Here is a 16,725-nt window from a genome sequence, read left to right as displayed (position 1 = left end):
TTTATCATAAACTCTTGAAGGGGTGCCCAACTTTCTCCCAAAACTTGCTTCCAGTGAATAGATGTAGTTCACAGGCATACCACTGTGGGCTCTATCTTTATTAACTACTCTCTGTGCAATTAATTCGCTCAACCATTGCTCTACTGGAAAAATAAACGCTGCGGGTGTGTGTAAAAGAATGTCAACGCGAAAATAGCGTGCCCAACAAACTGATTGATCAGACAAAGCAACATATAATGTAAAATGCTTCTGAAAGTTGATAAAATATAGGAGCTCCATGATCTGGAAATCAGTAGAAGATGAGAGTTGAGAACATGGAAATCCTATTTACATTTCAGATGATTCTCACTTAGCACACTGATATATGTACTGCTTATTGGGATTTTGCCAAAGGATAAGCAAATACTACGTGCTCATTGATTTTTATTGTGCAGGGAAAGAGGCCATTCATGCGACAGAGTGATACAAAATGTGTATCATGCCGCTACCCTGTCATGAAACTTGAAAACGAAGCTCAAAATCATACCTTTGTGGAGAAAATTTCCACGAGCGCATACCAAGTCCCTGAAACACCTAGCACGAGTCCCAGCACAATAATCCCCATGTCCACACTCCAGCCTTTCCAACTCATCTCTTCCTTGCACACCAGCAAGTGAAACAGAGCAGGCAACACGAATCCCAGTCCACAGCATACACTGCTTCCAACCAACGACAAGAAATCCCCAAAGTTAGGCACCAGCAGGGCAATCAAACTCACTAATAACACCAGTAGCCATCTCAGCCAAATGCAATATCTTCCGCCCGATAAGCGCCGCTCCACAATTTCATAAACCGGGTGCATCATCAAAGGGAAGGTGAAAAACAAATTGATACAGAGACCCAGTTGCACCAGAGTACTAATCAAGCCCTTCCCCATGTTAGCCGTAATTATATCTCTGGTGTTTCCGCCAAACGCCAAGTAACCCAGCAACCCAAATCCTCCGTACATCAACGCAATGAAAGCCATCGCGATGGCCAAGATCTTCCCAAACTTACTCTTATCTTTCGTCTCAGACTCCAAATGCAACACCATGCCGACCCCTTCAAAAGCATAGACAGCCACACCCAGTCCATAAAAGAACACAGACAGACCCCCAAAGGCCTGAACCTCTACCCCATTCTTCCAAATAATACTCACATCATCAATCATCACCACGCCCATAGCTCCGAGATCGACTACATCCGCAAAAATGCTCAAAGGTGCCAAGTGCGTCAATGTTTTAATCGAATTTAAGCCCAACTGGAAAGGCAAAGACCCCCATATACAGAAACTCTTTGCGGATATACCCCATATCTTTGAACTCAAATACGCACCCACAGTCCTATCCGAACCCGAATTGAACAGATTAGCCACCGTGTTACCAATGAAAATCAAGTAACTGACGCAAAACCCAGCCTGCGACAGCACCATCATGATGTCGACAACGATCCGACCGATCGAACCGCATACCGTGAACCCCAGATCCCCGAAGGACGCGATTTTCGAGAACCCGTGGGCGGATTCGAGTTTGCGGCGGGTGATGACCAGGAGCATCATGCAGTGGTAGGTCAGGGCGGCGACGGAGAAGAGCATGAGTAGGCTCATGAGCCAACCGGTGCGCTTGAACGCGTACGGCAGGCCGAGGACCCCCGCCCCGACGATCGCGATGAACACGTTCGCGAAGGTCTTGGGCTGCGAGGAGAGAGGGCGCGGCTTACCGAGAAGAGGCGTGTCCTCGCGAGGGAGGGGCAGCCTCAGGGCCTGCGACGACGAGCTCGCTTCTTTGTCGAACCCCATGTCCGAATTCGAGCTGAGATTGATCCGATCTCGGGAGAATCCGAAAGTGGGTCGTGGCCGTATGAATTCCCCCCCGAAGAAAGACGCCAAATTTTTCGATTTCGCGCAACGATCGGTGTGCTTTTACCTATCAAAGCGATTCGAAGTTCTTGCAAGGAGATGATGAAGGGGACTCGGGAGAGAGAGAGAGAGAGAGAAGCGAGTACGAGAGACGGCGAGTGATGATGGCTTCAAATCGTCTTCCGGTCTTCAGTTTCTGGGTTGGTGACGATGAAGATGGTGGTTGGTCTGAATATCTTACGACTGCAGAAAGAAGACGATATGAAGGAAGGAGGAAGGAGAAGGAGAGAGAAATTGTAGATGCTCGAATTCCAAAAGATCTTTCTCCAAATAAATAAATAAAAATTCCAAAAGGTCTAATTATTTTTATTTATTTCGACACAAAGAAATAAAAAATAATAAAAATTATTATTTTTTAATTACAGTGGGGGTCCCACCACATAAGTGGGGTTCAACCTGTACGGAGCGAAAGAAAGGGACAAAGCGAGAGAGCCCAGAGGATTACCAGGGAAATTACACCGTGACAAATTACCAGATTCCTAGTTATTTCCAAGGAAAATTAAAATGTTAGGACAGAGCAACCATTGCCACTCTGGCTTTTCCAACCTTTTGAGCTTATGTTGGGTTTTGTCTGTTCGCCTCATTTGAAGCGTGATCTGATCCATCATCAGTTGTATTTGTGGCACTCTTCAAGTGTTTCCTCAGAAAAAAAAAAATCGTTATTACTATCGGAAAATGAGATATTGATCCATAAACTTTGGCTCCGTGTACAATATCATCACTGGATTCTTAATTTGTTCAACACGATTCGTTTACTGTCCCTCGATGTTCAGTCTAGTTCCTCGGACTTTCAATTCGTTCGACCCGAGTTTTCAATAGATTCCCAAATTCACAAAGTTAGATTGTCACTCTTCATTAGACACTTGGTGAGACTAAAGCTGATAGTGATGACTTTTCCCTAGAAAGAAGTACAAGGTGTTGTTCTAAATGCATTAGGCGGATGACATCTTAATAATATTTGTAATAGCTTGCTTGGCCATGATCAATATCTATGCTCTGACTTGCAAAAAAAAAAAAAAAAAAGGGAAAGTTGCTCAATCACTTGAATACACACAACAAACGCACAAAGGTTGCAACTTTAACGGACGGGATCGAGGCTATAAGAATCCAACCCGCAGATTTCGAACCTTGAGAAACCTGGGGTTCCATGAAAAGAGGGACTGAAGATGAGTAACTTACTCCTGGAAAGAGTGAAGGTAGATCAAGGGCTGGGAGCTGGGTGTAGAGATCGGAAACAAAATCAGGGGTGGGATCGGCGAGGTGATGCACCAACATGCTGCTGAAGATCTGGGAATCGACGAGGAACACAGTATCTCCGATCGGGTGAGTTGGGTACTCGAATCTCGGCATGGAAGCAACTCCGAGCGAACACTGTGAATAGCAAAGCGAAGCGAAGACGAAGGATGATGGGCCGTGAGAGAGAAAAAAATGAAGGGTTTCCCGCCCAAAAAAGCCAGAGTTTTCCTTTTCAATGTTTTTTCAACATCAATTTAGGACGGTGCAACAAGACGGTGTACATACTATATGAAAGTATACATGTTTAAAAAAGGTGGAACTATATTGGAAAATCACATACTGCATTTTCACCTGGAATATGATAAATTGTCATATATATATATATATATATGTGTGTCATATATATATATGTGTGTGTGTACATAAGAAAATTCGTACTTTACAATGGAATAATATAAAGTGGTATGCAATTAACACAACATTGTATTGTATTATAAATTAAATTACAATGGTTTTGGCTTTAAGGATGTCTAAATCGTATATGGCTTGGTAAAACATCAAATGATATTGAAAGAGACATTCGATAGTCGGCCTCAAGTACGATAGGGCGTCATACATTTTGGCAAGACGTCGTATAAAATCAAGATATATAAGTTACAAATATTTTGGCGTTAAGTACAATTGAATGTCGGGCATCTTGTTAAGGATTTATCATATGACAATCTTGGCCTAAAACAAGATTACAATCATTCCAAACGCTCAGTAAAATTAAGAAAATAGAAACAAAAGCAACTAAGGATGTGTTTGGTTGAACTTTGGATAACCTTGATTTTCCTTTCAAAAAGATTAAATATAAAATTAATGGACTTGAGATTCGAATCAAGAGTATTATTATGTGGGAACTTTAGTCTAGCTTTAACGATTGCATCTTTCATATGAAAAAAACCAGAAAACCAAATCTTTATAAGGCAATTGGTGATGAGACGTGATGGTGATTATTTGATAGTTCTCCTTAGAGGTGGCAAAATGATTCCAAGACCCATATTTTAACTCAAATTTTAATAATATAGGTAGCAAATAAGTTACACTTAGTTTTCAATAATAAGTTTGAGTGAGTCATAGATGGGTTACTTAACAATTCAATAGATTTTAAATGGGTTATAAATGGGTTACCTAATTTTGTTAAGTGAGTCATAAATAAATTTTATGATTTTTAATTTTATGATGTTTTATAATTATTTATTTTTATTTTTTTCTTTTTCTTTTTCTTCTACAAAATCCGGCCGGTCGTCCATCCTTGGTCGCTGGATGCCACCGACACAGATCAACGGACTTCGCCGATGGTTGGCTAGTCACCTGTTGTTGCTGGCGGAGGAAAAAGGAAATCCAGCAATTTATAAAAAAAAAAACTTGTATATACATAACATTAAGAATTAAAAAAAATAGAAATTTATTTAGATTGAATTAAATATAAAAGTGTCTTAACAATATTGATCGGGTTGGATATAGGTCACTAGATTTGTATTGCATGCAAATATATCAAAACGGGTTAAATGAATTAATATGGATCGGATCATTTTCTATCCGATCTTAACCCCGATCCAACCCACCAAGTTAATAGGTCTAGTTCTCCTTAACGATACCAACAGTTCTAGCTATTGTAAATCAGAACAAATTCCTAAGTCCATTGTGTTTTATTGAAAATGTATATATTACAAACGCATTTGATTGGATACGGTAGGATAATGTGGGATTAGAAATCCTCCTAATTATCCTTCGGGGATATAATATGGGTACGAGATGTGCTATCCAGCACGCCAATAGCCTCCTATGTAGGACGGTGATGTCTGCCCTAAATGTTTTTGCTAACGTCTATGGACTTCCTATCTGAACAAGACCTGTTGCAGCTCAGCCCTACGAAAAAAGATCCTCCCGTTGGATCTGTTCTGCTTCCCCTGATATGGAATCCTCTGAAAGCTTCTCAAGAAAGAAGTTTGGCTGTTCCAACTCGTCTCAGAGCTCAAATTCAGTGTTCTGGACCTAGTCTTCAAGCTACTAGAATAAGGATCAAGATGACTTTCTTCCTTATACACGAATTTCCTCGTGTAATCATCCACAAGCGGTGGAGCAAAGTCCTCATCTATGTCCATGTCGAAGTACTTTTTGGCACCAAAGATGCCGATTTCGCCCTCTCTAGCCGTGACCTTCCCTAAGCCTTTCAGAACATGAGACGAGAACTGAGCCGACTCACCAAGCTTTTGCACGAAGCTCTCTTGTGCCGAATTCAAATAAACTGAAAAAGAAGCAGTTCGAAGATCAGTGTAGTCATTTTCACCCTCCATTAATCGAAGCACCCAACGAGCAATAGCAGTGCTAGGTCTGACTATTGGATGATAAGGTTTTTTAAGTTATTTTTAACTTTTTTATGCAGTCCGGGTTTATCCCATTTCCTCTCTCGGATTTCTTATCTTACATTTTACCCAAGTATATCTGGGTTAATCCAGTCCAGATGACATTGCCAAACACTGAATTGGATAATTTGTATCCATCCTCCAACCTTTTGTACAGAGCGTACTAAAGCCATCCTTGAATTGAAAAGGCACTAATAATATCTTAGAAAATACAACAAAATTGTCTGTTGAAAAACGAATATAGAAGTGATGAAAGACAACCAGTCATCTCCCTTCGACCGTTGTATTTGCGACAGTGTTAACAGACCAGATGACCTCTTGCTGTGGTGAAATAGCAGCATTTGGCATTTCGGTTTGTAAAGTGAATACGGCCTGTCTTGGTTGAGGAAGATCCAATTCGCGGCTCAGCATTAGGACCATATCAGACATGTTTGGTCTATCCATGGCGTGGTCTTGAACACAGAGAAGCCCAACATGGATGCATCTTGATACCTTCAACGGAGAGCTACCGGCAACCGTTTCGTGAGCAGCCTTCACTCCATAATTGCCATGCCTGTAAGATAGAACTATGTCATAATATAGTAGCGAACTTACACTATCGAATAAGGTTGGAATTTGTCACTTACGTAGGAAAGGAGACTGAGATATTGTCCCTGGTCACATGGGGCTGTGTTCTTTTTGCCGCTAACGATCTCCAACAGCAACAACCTGAAGCTATAGACATCGAAACTCTCGAAAAACCTTCCAGCCATGGCATACTCAGGAGACATATAGCCACTGCAGAGTTGAACATGTTATGTATGTACTCTTTCATTCTATTGAAGGAAAACAGGATGAAACATGCACAAAGTGGCAGGTTCGCTGAGGTAACAAACACTTCTGTCTGCTTGAAACGATTGACTCCACGGATTGATAATTCAAGTAGGACTAAAGAGCTTACAGGGTTCCAACAATTTTCCGAGTGTACGCCAAAACTTAGCTGCCCTCAAACATTCGAGCCAGCCCAAAATCTGAAATTTTCGGGTTCATTTTTTCATCCAAGAGAGTATTGCTCACTTTTAAGTCTCGATGTATGATCCTGAGGCAAGAATCTCGATGGAGGTAGAGAAGTCCCCTAGCAATCCCCTGAATAATATGGAATCGTTTGCCCCAGTTGAGTTCTTCCTTCTTCCTTGAATCTAACAAAAACGACAAACAAGAACAGTTATCGAGTTTTAGAGTTGTGCCGAAAAATACATTACCAAAAATAATGATTTGGAGAGGAAAAGCCAACCAAAAACAAACGTATCCAAGCTTTTGTTTGGCAAGTACTTGTATACCAAAATATTTTCTTCTCCTTCAATGCAGTAACCCATGAGTTTAACAAGATTTCGATGTTGGAGTTTTGATATTAGGATGATCTCATTCTTGAACTCTTCAATGCGTTGGGCCGAGCAACTAGAAAGTCTCTTCACAGCTACCTCTTTCACATCATTTAGCTTTCCCTGTTTGCAATTTATATAGGTTTTAGACCTTGAATTATTTCTGTATTTTCATTTATCGGAATGTCTTGCAGAATGATTTTACCTTACAAATGATGCCAAATCCTCCTTGGCCGAGTATGCTATCAAAACTCAGTAGGGTCACTTCTAGTGAATCATCTTGATTCAGCTGCTCTTTCCATGCATTTCCTTATAAAAGTTTGCCTGGAATTTTAGATATGTCTACCGAGTCAAGCAGCCTAAGAATTTTGGTTAAATTTATGATGTTTATTATTAGTGAAGAATTAGCTTGCTTTCTTCATAGCAATAGAAGATTAAACAAAATAGAAGCTTAATCCTCTAAAAACACTAATTTGGCATTTTAATTTTACCTCTTTTCTTAGCTCTCCATTTGCAAAGACCAAAAATAAATACGGCAAAGACCACGATCCTGGCAAGAATACTCAGGCTGATGCTAACTGCTTTCTGTGATGATCCACCTGAAATGGGAGATAAAGGCTTGTAAAAGACATATGGTGTCATTAAACTCATCTCAAGGAAAAAATGTCTAACCTGTTTTTACTTGGGCAACTCGAACAAATAGATCTTGCCCAACTATGGGAAAATCCTGAAGATCAATGAGGTCTCCAGTCCAAACCATACACCCAATGGTGCTGAGAGAAGAATAAGCCAAGGAAGAACAATTGCCTATGCACCAACTTAAACATCCTTCTTGATCTCCAATGTCTGATAAATGGTCCCCAGAGTCGGGCAGTTTCATCCGGCTCATTTGCCAAAAGGCATCTAGCTTTGATGAAGCCAGTGTGCTTGTGTTTTTCTGGCAATTCAATTACATCTCTGTTACACATCCTCCGGTCCAGTTTCCATTGTTCCATTCCACATTTGACTTTGGCACAAACCCATACAAGCATCTGCAAATAGGTGAATTCAATGAGTTGCAAACTCCAAAAGCACCACAAGCTCCATAAATCTCGCATGTATAATTTGGTCCCACCCAATTTGTCAACGACGCCTTAGCTCCACGATCCCATTTCATTACCGTAAGAGATCCTCCTGGCGAAATGAACACGTATGCGAAGTAGCTGTTGTAAGTATTGAACCAAAAATAAGTGATCCCTTGCTGAATATCTTGCTGGACATAGACCCCACTCAAGTACGAATCGTCCATGCTTTCTATGCCGATAAATTTCGATTTGTCCCATTGCCCGCCTCTCCAGTAAGGGGTCGAACCATTCCAAGTGAAAATTTGGGGTGGCGCCTCTGATGACAGTCCAGTCGAGAAACTTCCTGGTGACGGATCACTGTCACTTCTCCAAGAAAATAAAAACTATTTGCTCCAGTCCTGATATTTAACACCATCTTCATGCCTGGAAGAGGAGTGTCTGTTGGATCCTCGAAGCTTCCCCATATTACACTAGAACTGGCATCTTGCAGAACGAAATTGCCACTATCGAATAGTGCTGCTGAAGTATAATTGGACTGACTAGAGACATTGCTGGACCAAACAATATCCTGTTGTCCATCCACGAGCTTCAAATTCCCATCATTGCCTATGGTTAATTTTGCAGACCGATCTGTGTACATGAGCGGCACATCCCTATTGGCCACCCACACGATTTTAGAAGGCGTCAAGTTCTTGTACCATATGCCAACATACTGATTTTCCGACCCATTCAGCATGAAGAAACCAAGCTCGAACATTTGGCCAGAGGATAGTAGAGTTTGGTTCGAAAAGAGTGGCTCCGATGTAGTAATATTGCCAACCGAGCCACTAGCTATATGGCTTGCCTGAAGTAGGAACAAGAAGACCAAGCAAGAGCATTGAGCAATCATAAGTCGCATGACAAGAATGACTGAACGAGCCTAGCGAGTTCGGAGGGTCAGTGAGCGAGATCATCTGTTTGTCAAGCCTTGGGGCTCAAGGTACCATGTCTTTTCAAGTCCTTTTCTTATGCTTGTCCAGAGTTCATTTTGCCAACAAACTAACCACTCGGTGTTGATAATTGTTATGTTACAACTTTCGTATATCCTGTAACATCACAATCATCTAAGTCAAAAGGGTGGTTAAAAACAACTTTTTTCAGAAGAGCATGTCTTCATTGACTATTAAAGTTTGGAATTGTTTCTCCGCCCGTTCAAATTTGACTCAGCCTCTTAGTTTACACGTGGATCCTCCTCCTCCTCCTGCAAAACTTCGAATTGTTTGGCCTGAGAACCGGGGCTTAACCAAGAAAGGTTCCATCTGTAAACTCAGTCGTGCCAATAAAAGGTCAACACTTGAGATGAGCACATCTAAGCCATTCAAATTGAGGAGACTTCCAATTATAAGACCGAACAGTCCAAAAAACGTTGGCCCAGATATTAGCGGCAGTCTCCCAAAGCTGAGCTGTCCAATGATCCTTCCGTACAGAATGCAGACAGAAGATGACAGTTGATCTACGTTCGTTCAATGATAGCGTTTGTGGACCAATTACTTTCTTCTTGCGATGACTGGATTTCATGAGTTGCTAAGCTTTAAAAGGGTAAATGCAGGTTACCGTATATTCAACTATTTAAAGCTGTTCGATTTCAGTTGGCATGAAAAAATGAGTTCATACCTTTTCCTGTTCCATCAGTTCCAAGCCATTGTAACTGAACCTTGAAAACTTTTTTGAACCAAAAAAATTATAGATAAGTGACTGATGACACATAGTGTTGAAGGTGTTGACACCTAAAGTTACCCGAGGATTCACGTGATAGGCATGTAAGGAAGCAGTAGTCAGCTACAGTTGAGTGTACTGAAATCAGAGTCTGATTAACCGTAAGGACGCCACGTGTCAAGGATGATTTTTGGCGGCATTTCTCACAGAGTAAAGGAAAAAGGACGCACGAAAGAGGTCACAATCAAAGCAATTGCAGAAATGGGCGACAATCCTCAAAAGGGGAGAGAGGATGGTACGTAAAACCAGAAACTGTCGATGATAAACTGTCGAATGATAGGAGAACGTGCTGAAAGTGGAGCATAAAGTGGAAAGCTAGGGGCAGTAACTAGTCAACGGTTGCTAAAGCGCCTCTATAAATACCGTGAGTTGTCCAACGAGAAGCCTCCCGAACAAATCAACACAATAAGTCTTTTATCTTTCATTACTTTCAGTATTTAGTTTAGCTTAGCAATAGTTTAGATTCCCGTCTTAGATTTAATTACAGCGAGTTTCTTATCCCGGATTGGTATCGTTGATTAGATTCCGCCGTCTATCCACCCTCCAATGTCGTCGATTAAATTCCGACATTGTGTCTTACATTATCTAGTGTCTTTGATTAAATTCCGGCATTGTGTTCTACATTGTCTAATGTTGTTGATTAGATTCCGACACTATGTCCTATATTGCTAGTGTCATTGATTAGATTCCGGCATTGTGTCCCACATTGTCTAGTGTCGTCGATTAAATTCCGGCATTGTATCCTACATCTTGTCTAGCATCGTCAATTAAATTTCATTGTTATATCTTCAGTGTCGGTACATCATAGGCCATCGATTGCATCGTCCATTGATTGGTTAAAAGTCTGTATGATGTTACTAATATCAATACATCTTTTGTATTTGACACCATATATCCAAAACTAACCCGGAACTCCTTATTAAAAAATGAACTGTTTATGTTCGACAAAAGATTTTCGTCAACAATCTTTTTTGGCACGCCTAATAAGACACGAAAGTATCGGTTCGAGAGAGAGATATGCCACACACAAGGGGACATAACAACTTAGACAACGTTGGAAACAAACCCATGAAAGAGGTGCTGCGAACAGAGTTATCAACTACACATGGTTTGCTAAACCAGGTCCAGGGTAATGATGATGACATTCCTCGACAACATGTTGAAGAGCTAAGGGGGAACATGGAAATTACGCCCGTCATGTTGTCGTCGATAAGACGTACAATTGAGGAAACTCAAAACGAGTTTGCAGATCATGTTGTTCAATGGATGATTGATGTTGTTAGACCATTAATCATTAACACTTATCATGAGTGTGCCTCGAGTCAACATGGAGCTCGGACAGGGCCATCACACTCTCAAGTTGGGAATGTTCCCATCCCTATCCCTTTATCGCCTACCCCATCAACAAATGTGGGCTCTGTTGGGCAGAATATTCCACCAATAGCACTTGCTAGGATTTTGCAATGAGGAGAGGCGTTACCTGTCGCCCAAGTTGACGGTTCGAACCCTCAAACAAATGTAGATCCAAATGAGGTGCCCAATTATCTCAATCTACAAGATATGCATGTTGCCCTACTTATTGTTGTTGGTCACGCTCAACCGAACCTCGTCCCTATAAATGAGCCACATGTACCCATGATTATCAAAAATCAAGGAGCAGTACTAGCTCCTCCTAGGGGGCGATGTCAAGCTAGGGAGCAGGACCAATTGCCCCAGGTTAGAGGACCGGATTTGCCTTTCCAACCAGGACATCACATCCACAAGCAATTCGCACAACCAGGGTTCCATTCAACGTATCAAGTTTTGTACCCATAAGCCTCCTAGCCAGAATTTCAGGCTTTTCCGCTAGCACTACAGCCGGCATATCAAGTTCTACAATAGCTAGGGTACTAAATACCGTACTAACCGGTGTATCAAAATCAGCCACTTTTCGACCCTATGGTCGGGTATAACGATCCGACGATGGGGTATAAAGTTAATGTCTATCGTAAGCCACACCCTAATTGGATGGATACGATCCCTTACCCAAGGGAATTCAAGATATCGGAGTTTACATTATTTACAGACGAGGATGATCGGTCCACATACGAACACATCAATCGTTTCTTAGCTTTGTGTGAAAACGCTACTCACGCCGATCATTAGAAATTAAGGTTGTTCCTACTTTCTCTGTCGAAGACAACATTTACGTGGTATACTGTCTTATCACCAAATTCGGTAGCGGCATGGGAGCAAATGGAGCGACTATTTCATAGTTAGTTCCAACGAGTTGTGCCAAATTTGTCGATTGCTGACTTATCAACAATGAAGCAAATGGCAAATGAAACTGTCGACCAATTCATCGGAAGGTTTAAGAGAGCTAGGAACAAATGCTTGGTCCCTTTGCTTGAGAAAATATTTGTGGAGTTTGCCTTTAACGGATTGAAGTTTGAAATCCAGGATAGAATGGTCGGCCAGCCATGTATAGACTTGTTTGAACTATCAACAATAGTTGTCAAGCATGAAAGCCTACTCGGAGAAAAGGACAAAAAACACACACCAAGAGAAGATATGAAGTTTGTCGAACCATCCGACCTCAATGAAGAACTAACGAACCCTGTCTAGGTAGTTGTTGCCGAGATGGTCATTGGCAAGCTATATACTTGCCGGGCGTTAATGCCTGCGAAAGTTAAAGAAAGATCGGCCATTATGGCTAGGGCTAAGGAAGCTGTGTATTATTCCTTCGATGTAAGTCGAACTAAAGATATTTTTTATATGCCGTTGGCTAATGGACAGAACAAGCTAATAGAAGGGAAAAAATTACTCACTAAAGATGAATTAGTCGGAAAGAAGTACTATAAATGGCATCATTTATGGAGCCATAATACCTCGGATTGCCTAGTTCTCAAGAAGAATATCCAAGAAGCAATTCGACAAGGGAAGATCAAGTTTGCCGACGATAAAGGGAAATCCCCAATGGATATAGATGCTGATTTTTTCCCTTTAATGACAGGAATGGTATCCCTAAAGCATCCAAACAAGGAGTATAAGTTGTCGAGTATATGTGCATATTGCAGATGAACGCCAAAGAGTATAGATTGACAAGAAGATGATTATTGGAGGGATGACTGAGCTGACAAGAAGCCTCATAATGCCAAAGTTTCCAAACAGAGTGAAAAACAATCCCAAGTCAAGAATGCAACATCGAAGAGATCTCATGTTCATCAAAAGCCTCGTAAGTCTTTTAAGTAAATGTATGAAAAAAGAGACCCTATTATTGGCACGATAGGAGAGCCTAGCGATAAATTCAATTATTACGTAAGCTATTCTTCTTCTCGCCTACTTTCCCTCGTAATGAAGTTCCTTCTAAATGGGGAGAGGAGTTCGATGACGATATCTATCGGGGTTACTATGCTCCGGTAAGACCACGTCGTCGGCGAACCCTTAAGATACCGAATGATCCACACGAGAGATTGTGGTAGATGGAAGTCCCAAAAGAGGCCATGACCCTTACCAATAAAAGAAGAATACAAAGGGAAAAGAAGAATTTGTCAACTACAACAACAGTCCAATCGAGTTGACTTTGCTTAAGCTAAGCTCGCGCTAGTAGTAACGAGTAGCCACAGATTTTGAAGGGTCAAGAGTTTGGTTTGGAGGTGCAAACCAAATGATAAGGAAGCTCGACTTGCTCGAGAAAAGGATCACATGCAACTAGCTCCCTAAAAGGTGTCAAAGCCAAAATCACAATTCGGATCTCCCAAAAGCGGGTCAATATCACTCTTGAGCTCATGTATGGTCCAAGTTAAGTTGCCTAATGAGTTTCGACTAGAATAGCCCGTGTCTGACGGCGGTAGCAAGGCTACATTTAAAAAAAAAAAAAGGAAGCTCGGTTACGCATTGACAACAAAGAGACAATGAAATTCGAGAGGCCCCTAGAGAGTGTCTCCAATCATTTAAGGTCACTCAACATTAATGCCAAGATAAATGGGTGACCGGTAAAGAATGTGCTTAGTAGATGGTGGATCAACGCTAAATCTTATCCCATACAAGTTCTTTAAGAAATTGGGAAAGAGAGATTGGGAAATAATCCCATCGAATATCTAGCTATCAAATTTTACTAGTGAAATCACTGAAGTAAAATGCATATATGTTGCAAATCTGACTATAGGATCAAAGACGTAAAGGATATCTTTCCGTGTTATCGATGCTAATGGATCATATAATCTACTATTAGGAAGAGATCAAATACACGAAAATCAATGTGTTCCATCAACACTACATCAAATGTTGGCATTTTGGAATGGAGATAAGATAGAATATGTGAAAGTTAATACTCGGTCCTATATCACCTAGATCGAATATCGGGTTGAGAGAAAGTCGGTCGGTACATTTCCCGATGATTGCCTGCGAGTTTGCAAACCCCCTAAGATTGATCCAAGTGACATTGCATTCCGCCATTTCGACAAGGGAAATACTCGGTGAGTCCCTAAGAAGGAATTGGCGTATTAGCTCGATGAAGTTGTTAATGGAAGATCATATACTATCACAAGACCTCATTAAGAGGTATTTGGCCTATAGGGCCAAACAAGCTGAGCAATCCAATGAAGTTATCGATGATATTTTAGACTTCAAGGAATCACCACTTAAAGAAGATGATAAGCTGGTTCAAGCCCAAGATCCATTACAAGAAGTTAATTTTGGAGATGAAGCTTGCACGCAACCAACGCATCTTGATCGGGAATGCAAGACCCAGTTGGTAAGCTTGTTGAAGAGATATAAAGATTGCTTGGCCTAGAAATATCATGGGATGCCTGGTCTAGAAAGAGACGTAGTTGAGCACCAATTACCAATCAAAAAAGGGTTTAGTTTGCATAAACAAGCTCCAAAGAGGTTCGCCCGAGAGGTAATGCTTTAGATCAAGGAGGAAATCAAGTGACTACTCTCTGCTGGCTTTATAAGAACATCAAGGTATGTCGAGTGGTTGTCGAATATCGTGCTTATCAAGAAGAAGAACGGTAAACTCAAAATGTGCATCGATTTTTGTGATCTCAATTCTGCTACTCCGAAGGATGAATACTAAATGCCCATGGCCAATATGTTAATCGATTCGGCTTCCAACAACGAAATTATGTTTCTAATGGATAGGTATTCAAGATATAATCAGCTATACATAGCTGAGGAGGACATTCACAAAACAGCCCTCGGGTGTCCTAGTGCCATTGGAACATTCGAGTGGGTTCTCATGCCTTTCGGATTGAAGAATGCTGGTGTTACATATCAAAGAGCGATGAATTTCATCTTCCATGATATGATTGGTGGCTTTATGGAGGTTCATATCGACGATGTTATAGTCAAGACCAACCAAGTAAGTCATCCGAATCACCTAGAACAAGCTTTCGTTACAATGCAGAAATTTAAATTGAAAATAAATCCGTTGAAGTGTGCTTTTGGTATAAAGGCTGGTAATTTCTTTGTCTTTCTAATTCATCAAAGGGGAATAGAGATAGATATGTACAAAGTTAAGGCTATTCAAGAATTACCGCATCCCGTTAACAAAAAGCAACTTGAGATGATACTTGAAAAATTGAATTTCTTGCGTCGTTTTATAGCTAACTTGTCGGGAAAAATCGAAGTATTCTCTCCCTTGCTTAAATTGAAGAATGAGCAAGCATTTGTATGAGAAGAGAAGCATCAGCTAGCCTTCGATCGATTAAAAAGTATTTGATTAAGCCGCCGATTTTAATGCCACTTAAAGCGGGTAGGCCATTGAAGCTATAGTTATTTGCAACCGATACCACGATTGAAAGTATGCTAGCACAAGAGAATGATGAGGGCAAGGAATAAGTAGTATACTACTTGAGCAGGATGTTGAACAACGTCGAAACAAGATACACCCCTAGAGAGAAATTATGTCGATCATTGTACTATACATGTATGAAATTATGCCATTACATGTTGCCACTACGGTACATGTAATTTGTAAGATGAACGTAATTAAATACATTTTGTCCAGGCCAATTATAAGAGGCCGGATTGCAAAATAGGGCGTTTACTTTGTTAGAGATCAATTTGATGTACGTGCGCTCAAAGCAATAAAAAGGTAGGCAATGTCTAATTTTATCACCGAATACCCGTCGAGTTTTGTAATAGAAGATGGTGAAAATTATCTTCATATTGCACCTTAGGTGTTGTATTTTGATGGATCAGTGACATCCGAATCGTCAGGTGTTGGGATTATGATTGTATCGCCCTACCAAAAAAAAAAACTAAACTCATGTTTAAGCTTGATTTTGAATGTTCAATTAATCGGACTAAATATGAAGCCTTGATTGTGAGGTTGAATGCCTTGATTGACATGAAAGTCAAATCAATCAAGATTAAAAGTGATTCCCAGTTGGTGATAAGACAACTCAATGGAGAATACCAATGTCTCAATGAAAATATCATATCACACCATAATTTAGCTAAAGAACTATTGTTGTACTTCGTCAAATATGAATTGGTCCACGTCAAAAGAAGTGAGAATTCGGAAGTCAACAAATTAGCTCAGATGGCATCCGGATATAAAAAATAAAAAGAGTTGGTAGACCACATAATTACCCAAACAAGAGTCTTGCCCTCAATAGACACTTGGGTAATGATGGCTCAAAGTGAGCTAGTTGAAAGTCAAGATGCCTAACCTATTCGACCAAATTAGAGGACTCCCCTAATAAGTTACTTAAGGAGCCCAAACCTTTGCAGCAAGGATTTGAAGAGGCAAGCCATGAAGTATCTCTTAATTGATGATGAGCTATATCGTAAAATAGTAGATGGACTGCTGCTAAAGTATTTGGGACATGAAGAAGCTATGCTCGTAATGATAGAGGTTCATGAAGGAATTTGTAGGGCACATCAAGCTAGTTTAAAGATGAAATGGTTATTATGACGACATGGTTACTTCTGACCAATAATCACTAAGGATTGCATCGATTATGCTAAGGGAT

General features: G+C 40.7%; 2 protein-coding genes across 2 annotated transcripts; both read right to left on the bottom strand.

Annotated features, from left to right (window-relative positions):
* Positions 1–234: 234 nt before the first annotated feature.
* LOC115747503 (amino acid transporter AVT3B) lies at positions 235–2,155 on the bottom strand. Its single transcript, XM_048279197.1, has one exon. It carries the CDS (start codon positions 1,814–1,816, stop codon positions 521–523), a length of 1,296 nt encoding a protein of 431 aa, XP_048135154.1. The 5' UTR covers positions 1,817–2,155; the 3' UTR covers positions 235–520.
* A 3,692-nt stretch (positions 2,156–5,847) lies between these two features.
* Positions 5,848–11,627, bottom strand: LOC115747480 (G-type lectin S-receptor-like serine/threonine-protein kinase SD1-29). The gene is made up of 11 exons (XM_048279629.1): positions 11,499–11,627; positions 8,295–8,852; positions 8,104–8,196; positions 7,760–7,975; positions 7,617–7,671; positions 7,436–7,543; positions 7,150–7,253; positions 6,857–7,067; positions 6,575–6,761; positions 6,292–6,360; positions 5,848–6,136 (listed from the first exon to the last, which is right to left on the bottom strand). The coding sequence occupies exons 1-11, from the start codon at positions 11,625–11,627 to the stop codon at positions 5,848–5,850; spliced, it is 2,019 nt and encodes a 672-aa protein (XP_048135586.1).
* Positions 11,628–16,725: the final 5,098 nt, after the last annotated feature.

The sequence above is a fragment of the Rhodamnia argentea genome, chromosome 5, assembly GCF_020921035.1.
Source record: "Rhodamnia argentea isolate NSW1041297 chromosome 5, ASM2092103v1, whole genome shotgun sequence".
NCBI lineage: Eukaryota > Viridiplantae > Streptophyta > Magnoliopsida > Myrtales > Myrtaceae > Rhodamnia > Rhodamnia argentea.
This window is presented reverse-complemented; position numbering and strand designations above follow the sequence as displayed.

Coding starts and splice junctions, on each gene's coding strand:
- LOC115747503 (XM_048279197.1), bottom strand. CDS start 1,816: ATGGGGTTCGACAAAGAAGCGAGCTCGTCGTCGCAGGCCCTGAGGCTG.
- LOC115747480 (XM_048279629.1), bottom strand. CDS start 11,627: ATGCCGGCTGTAGTGCTAGCGGAAAAGCCTGAAATTCTGGCTAGGAGG. Junction 7,672..7,759: donor CAAGAAGGATGTTTAAGTTG/GTGCATAGGCAA, acceptor ATTGATCTTCAG/GATTTTCCCATAGTTGGGCA. Junction 6,137..6,291: donor TTCGATGTCTATAGCTTCAG/GTTGTTGCTGTT, acceptor TCTATCTTACAG/GCATGGCAATTATGGAGTGA.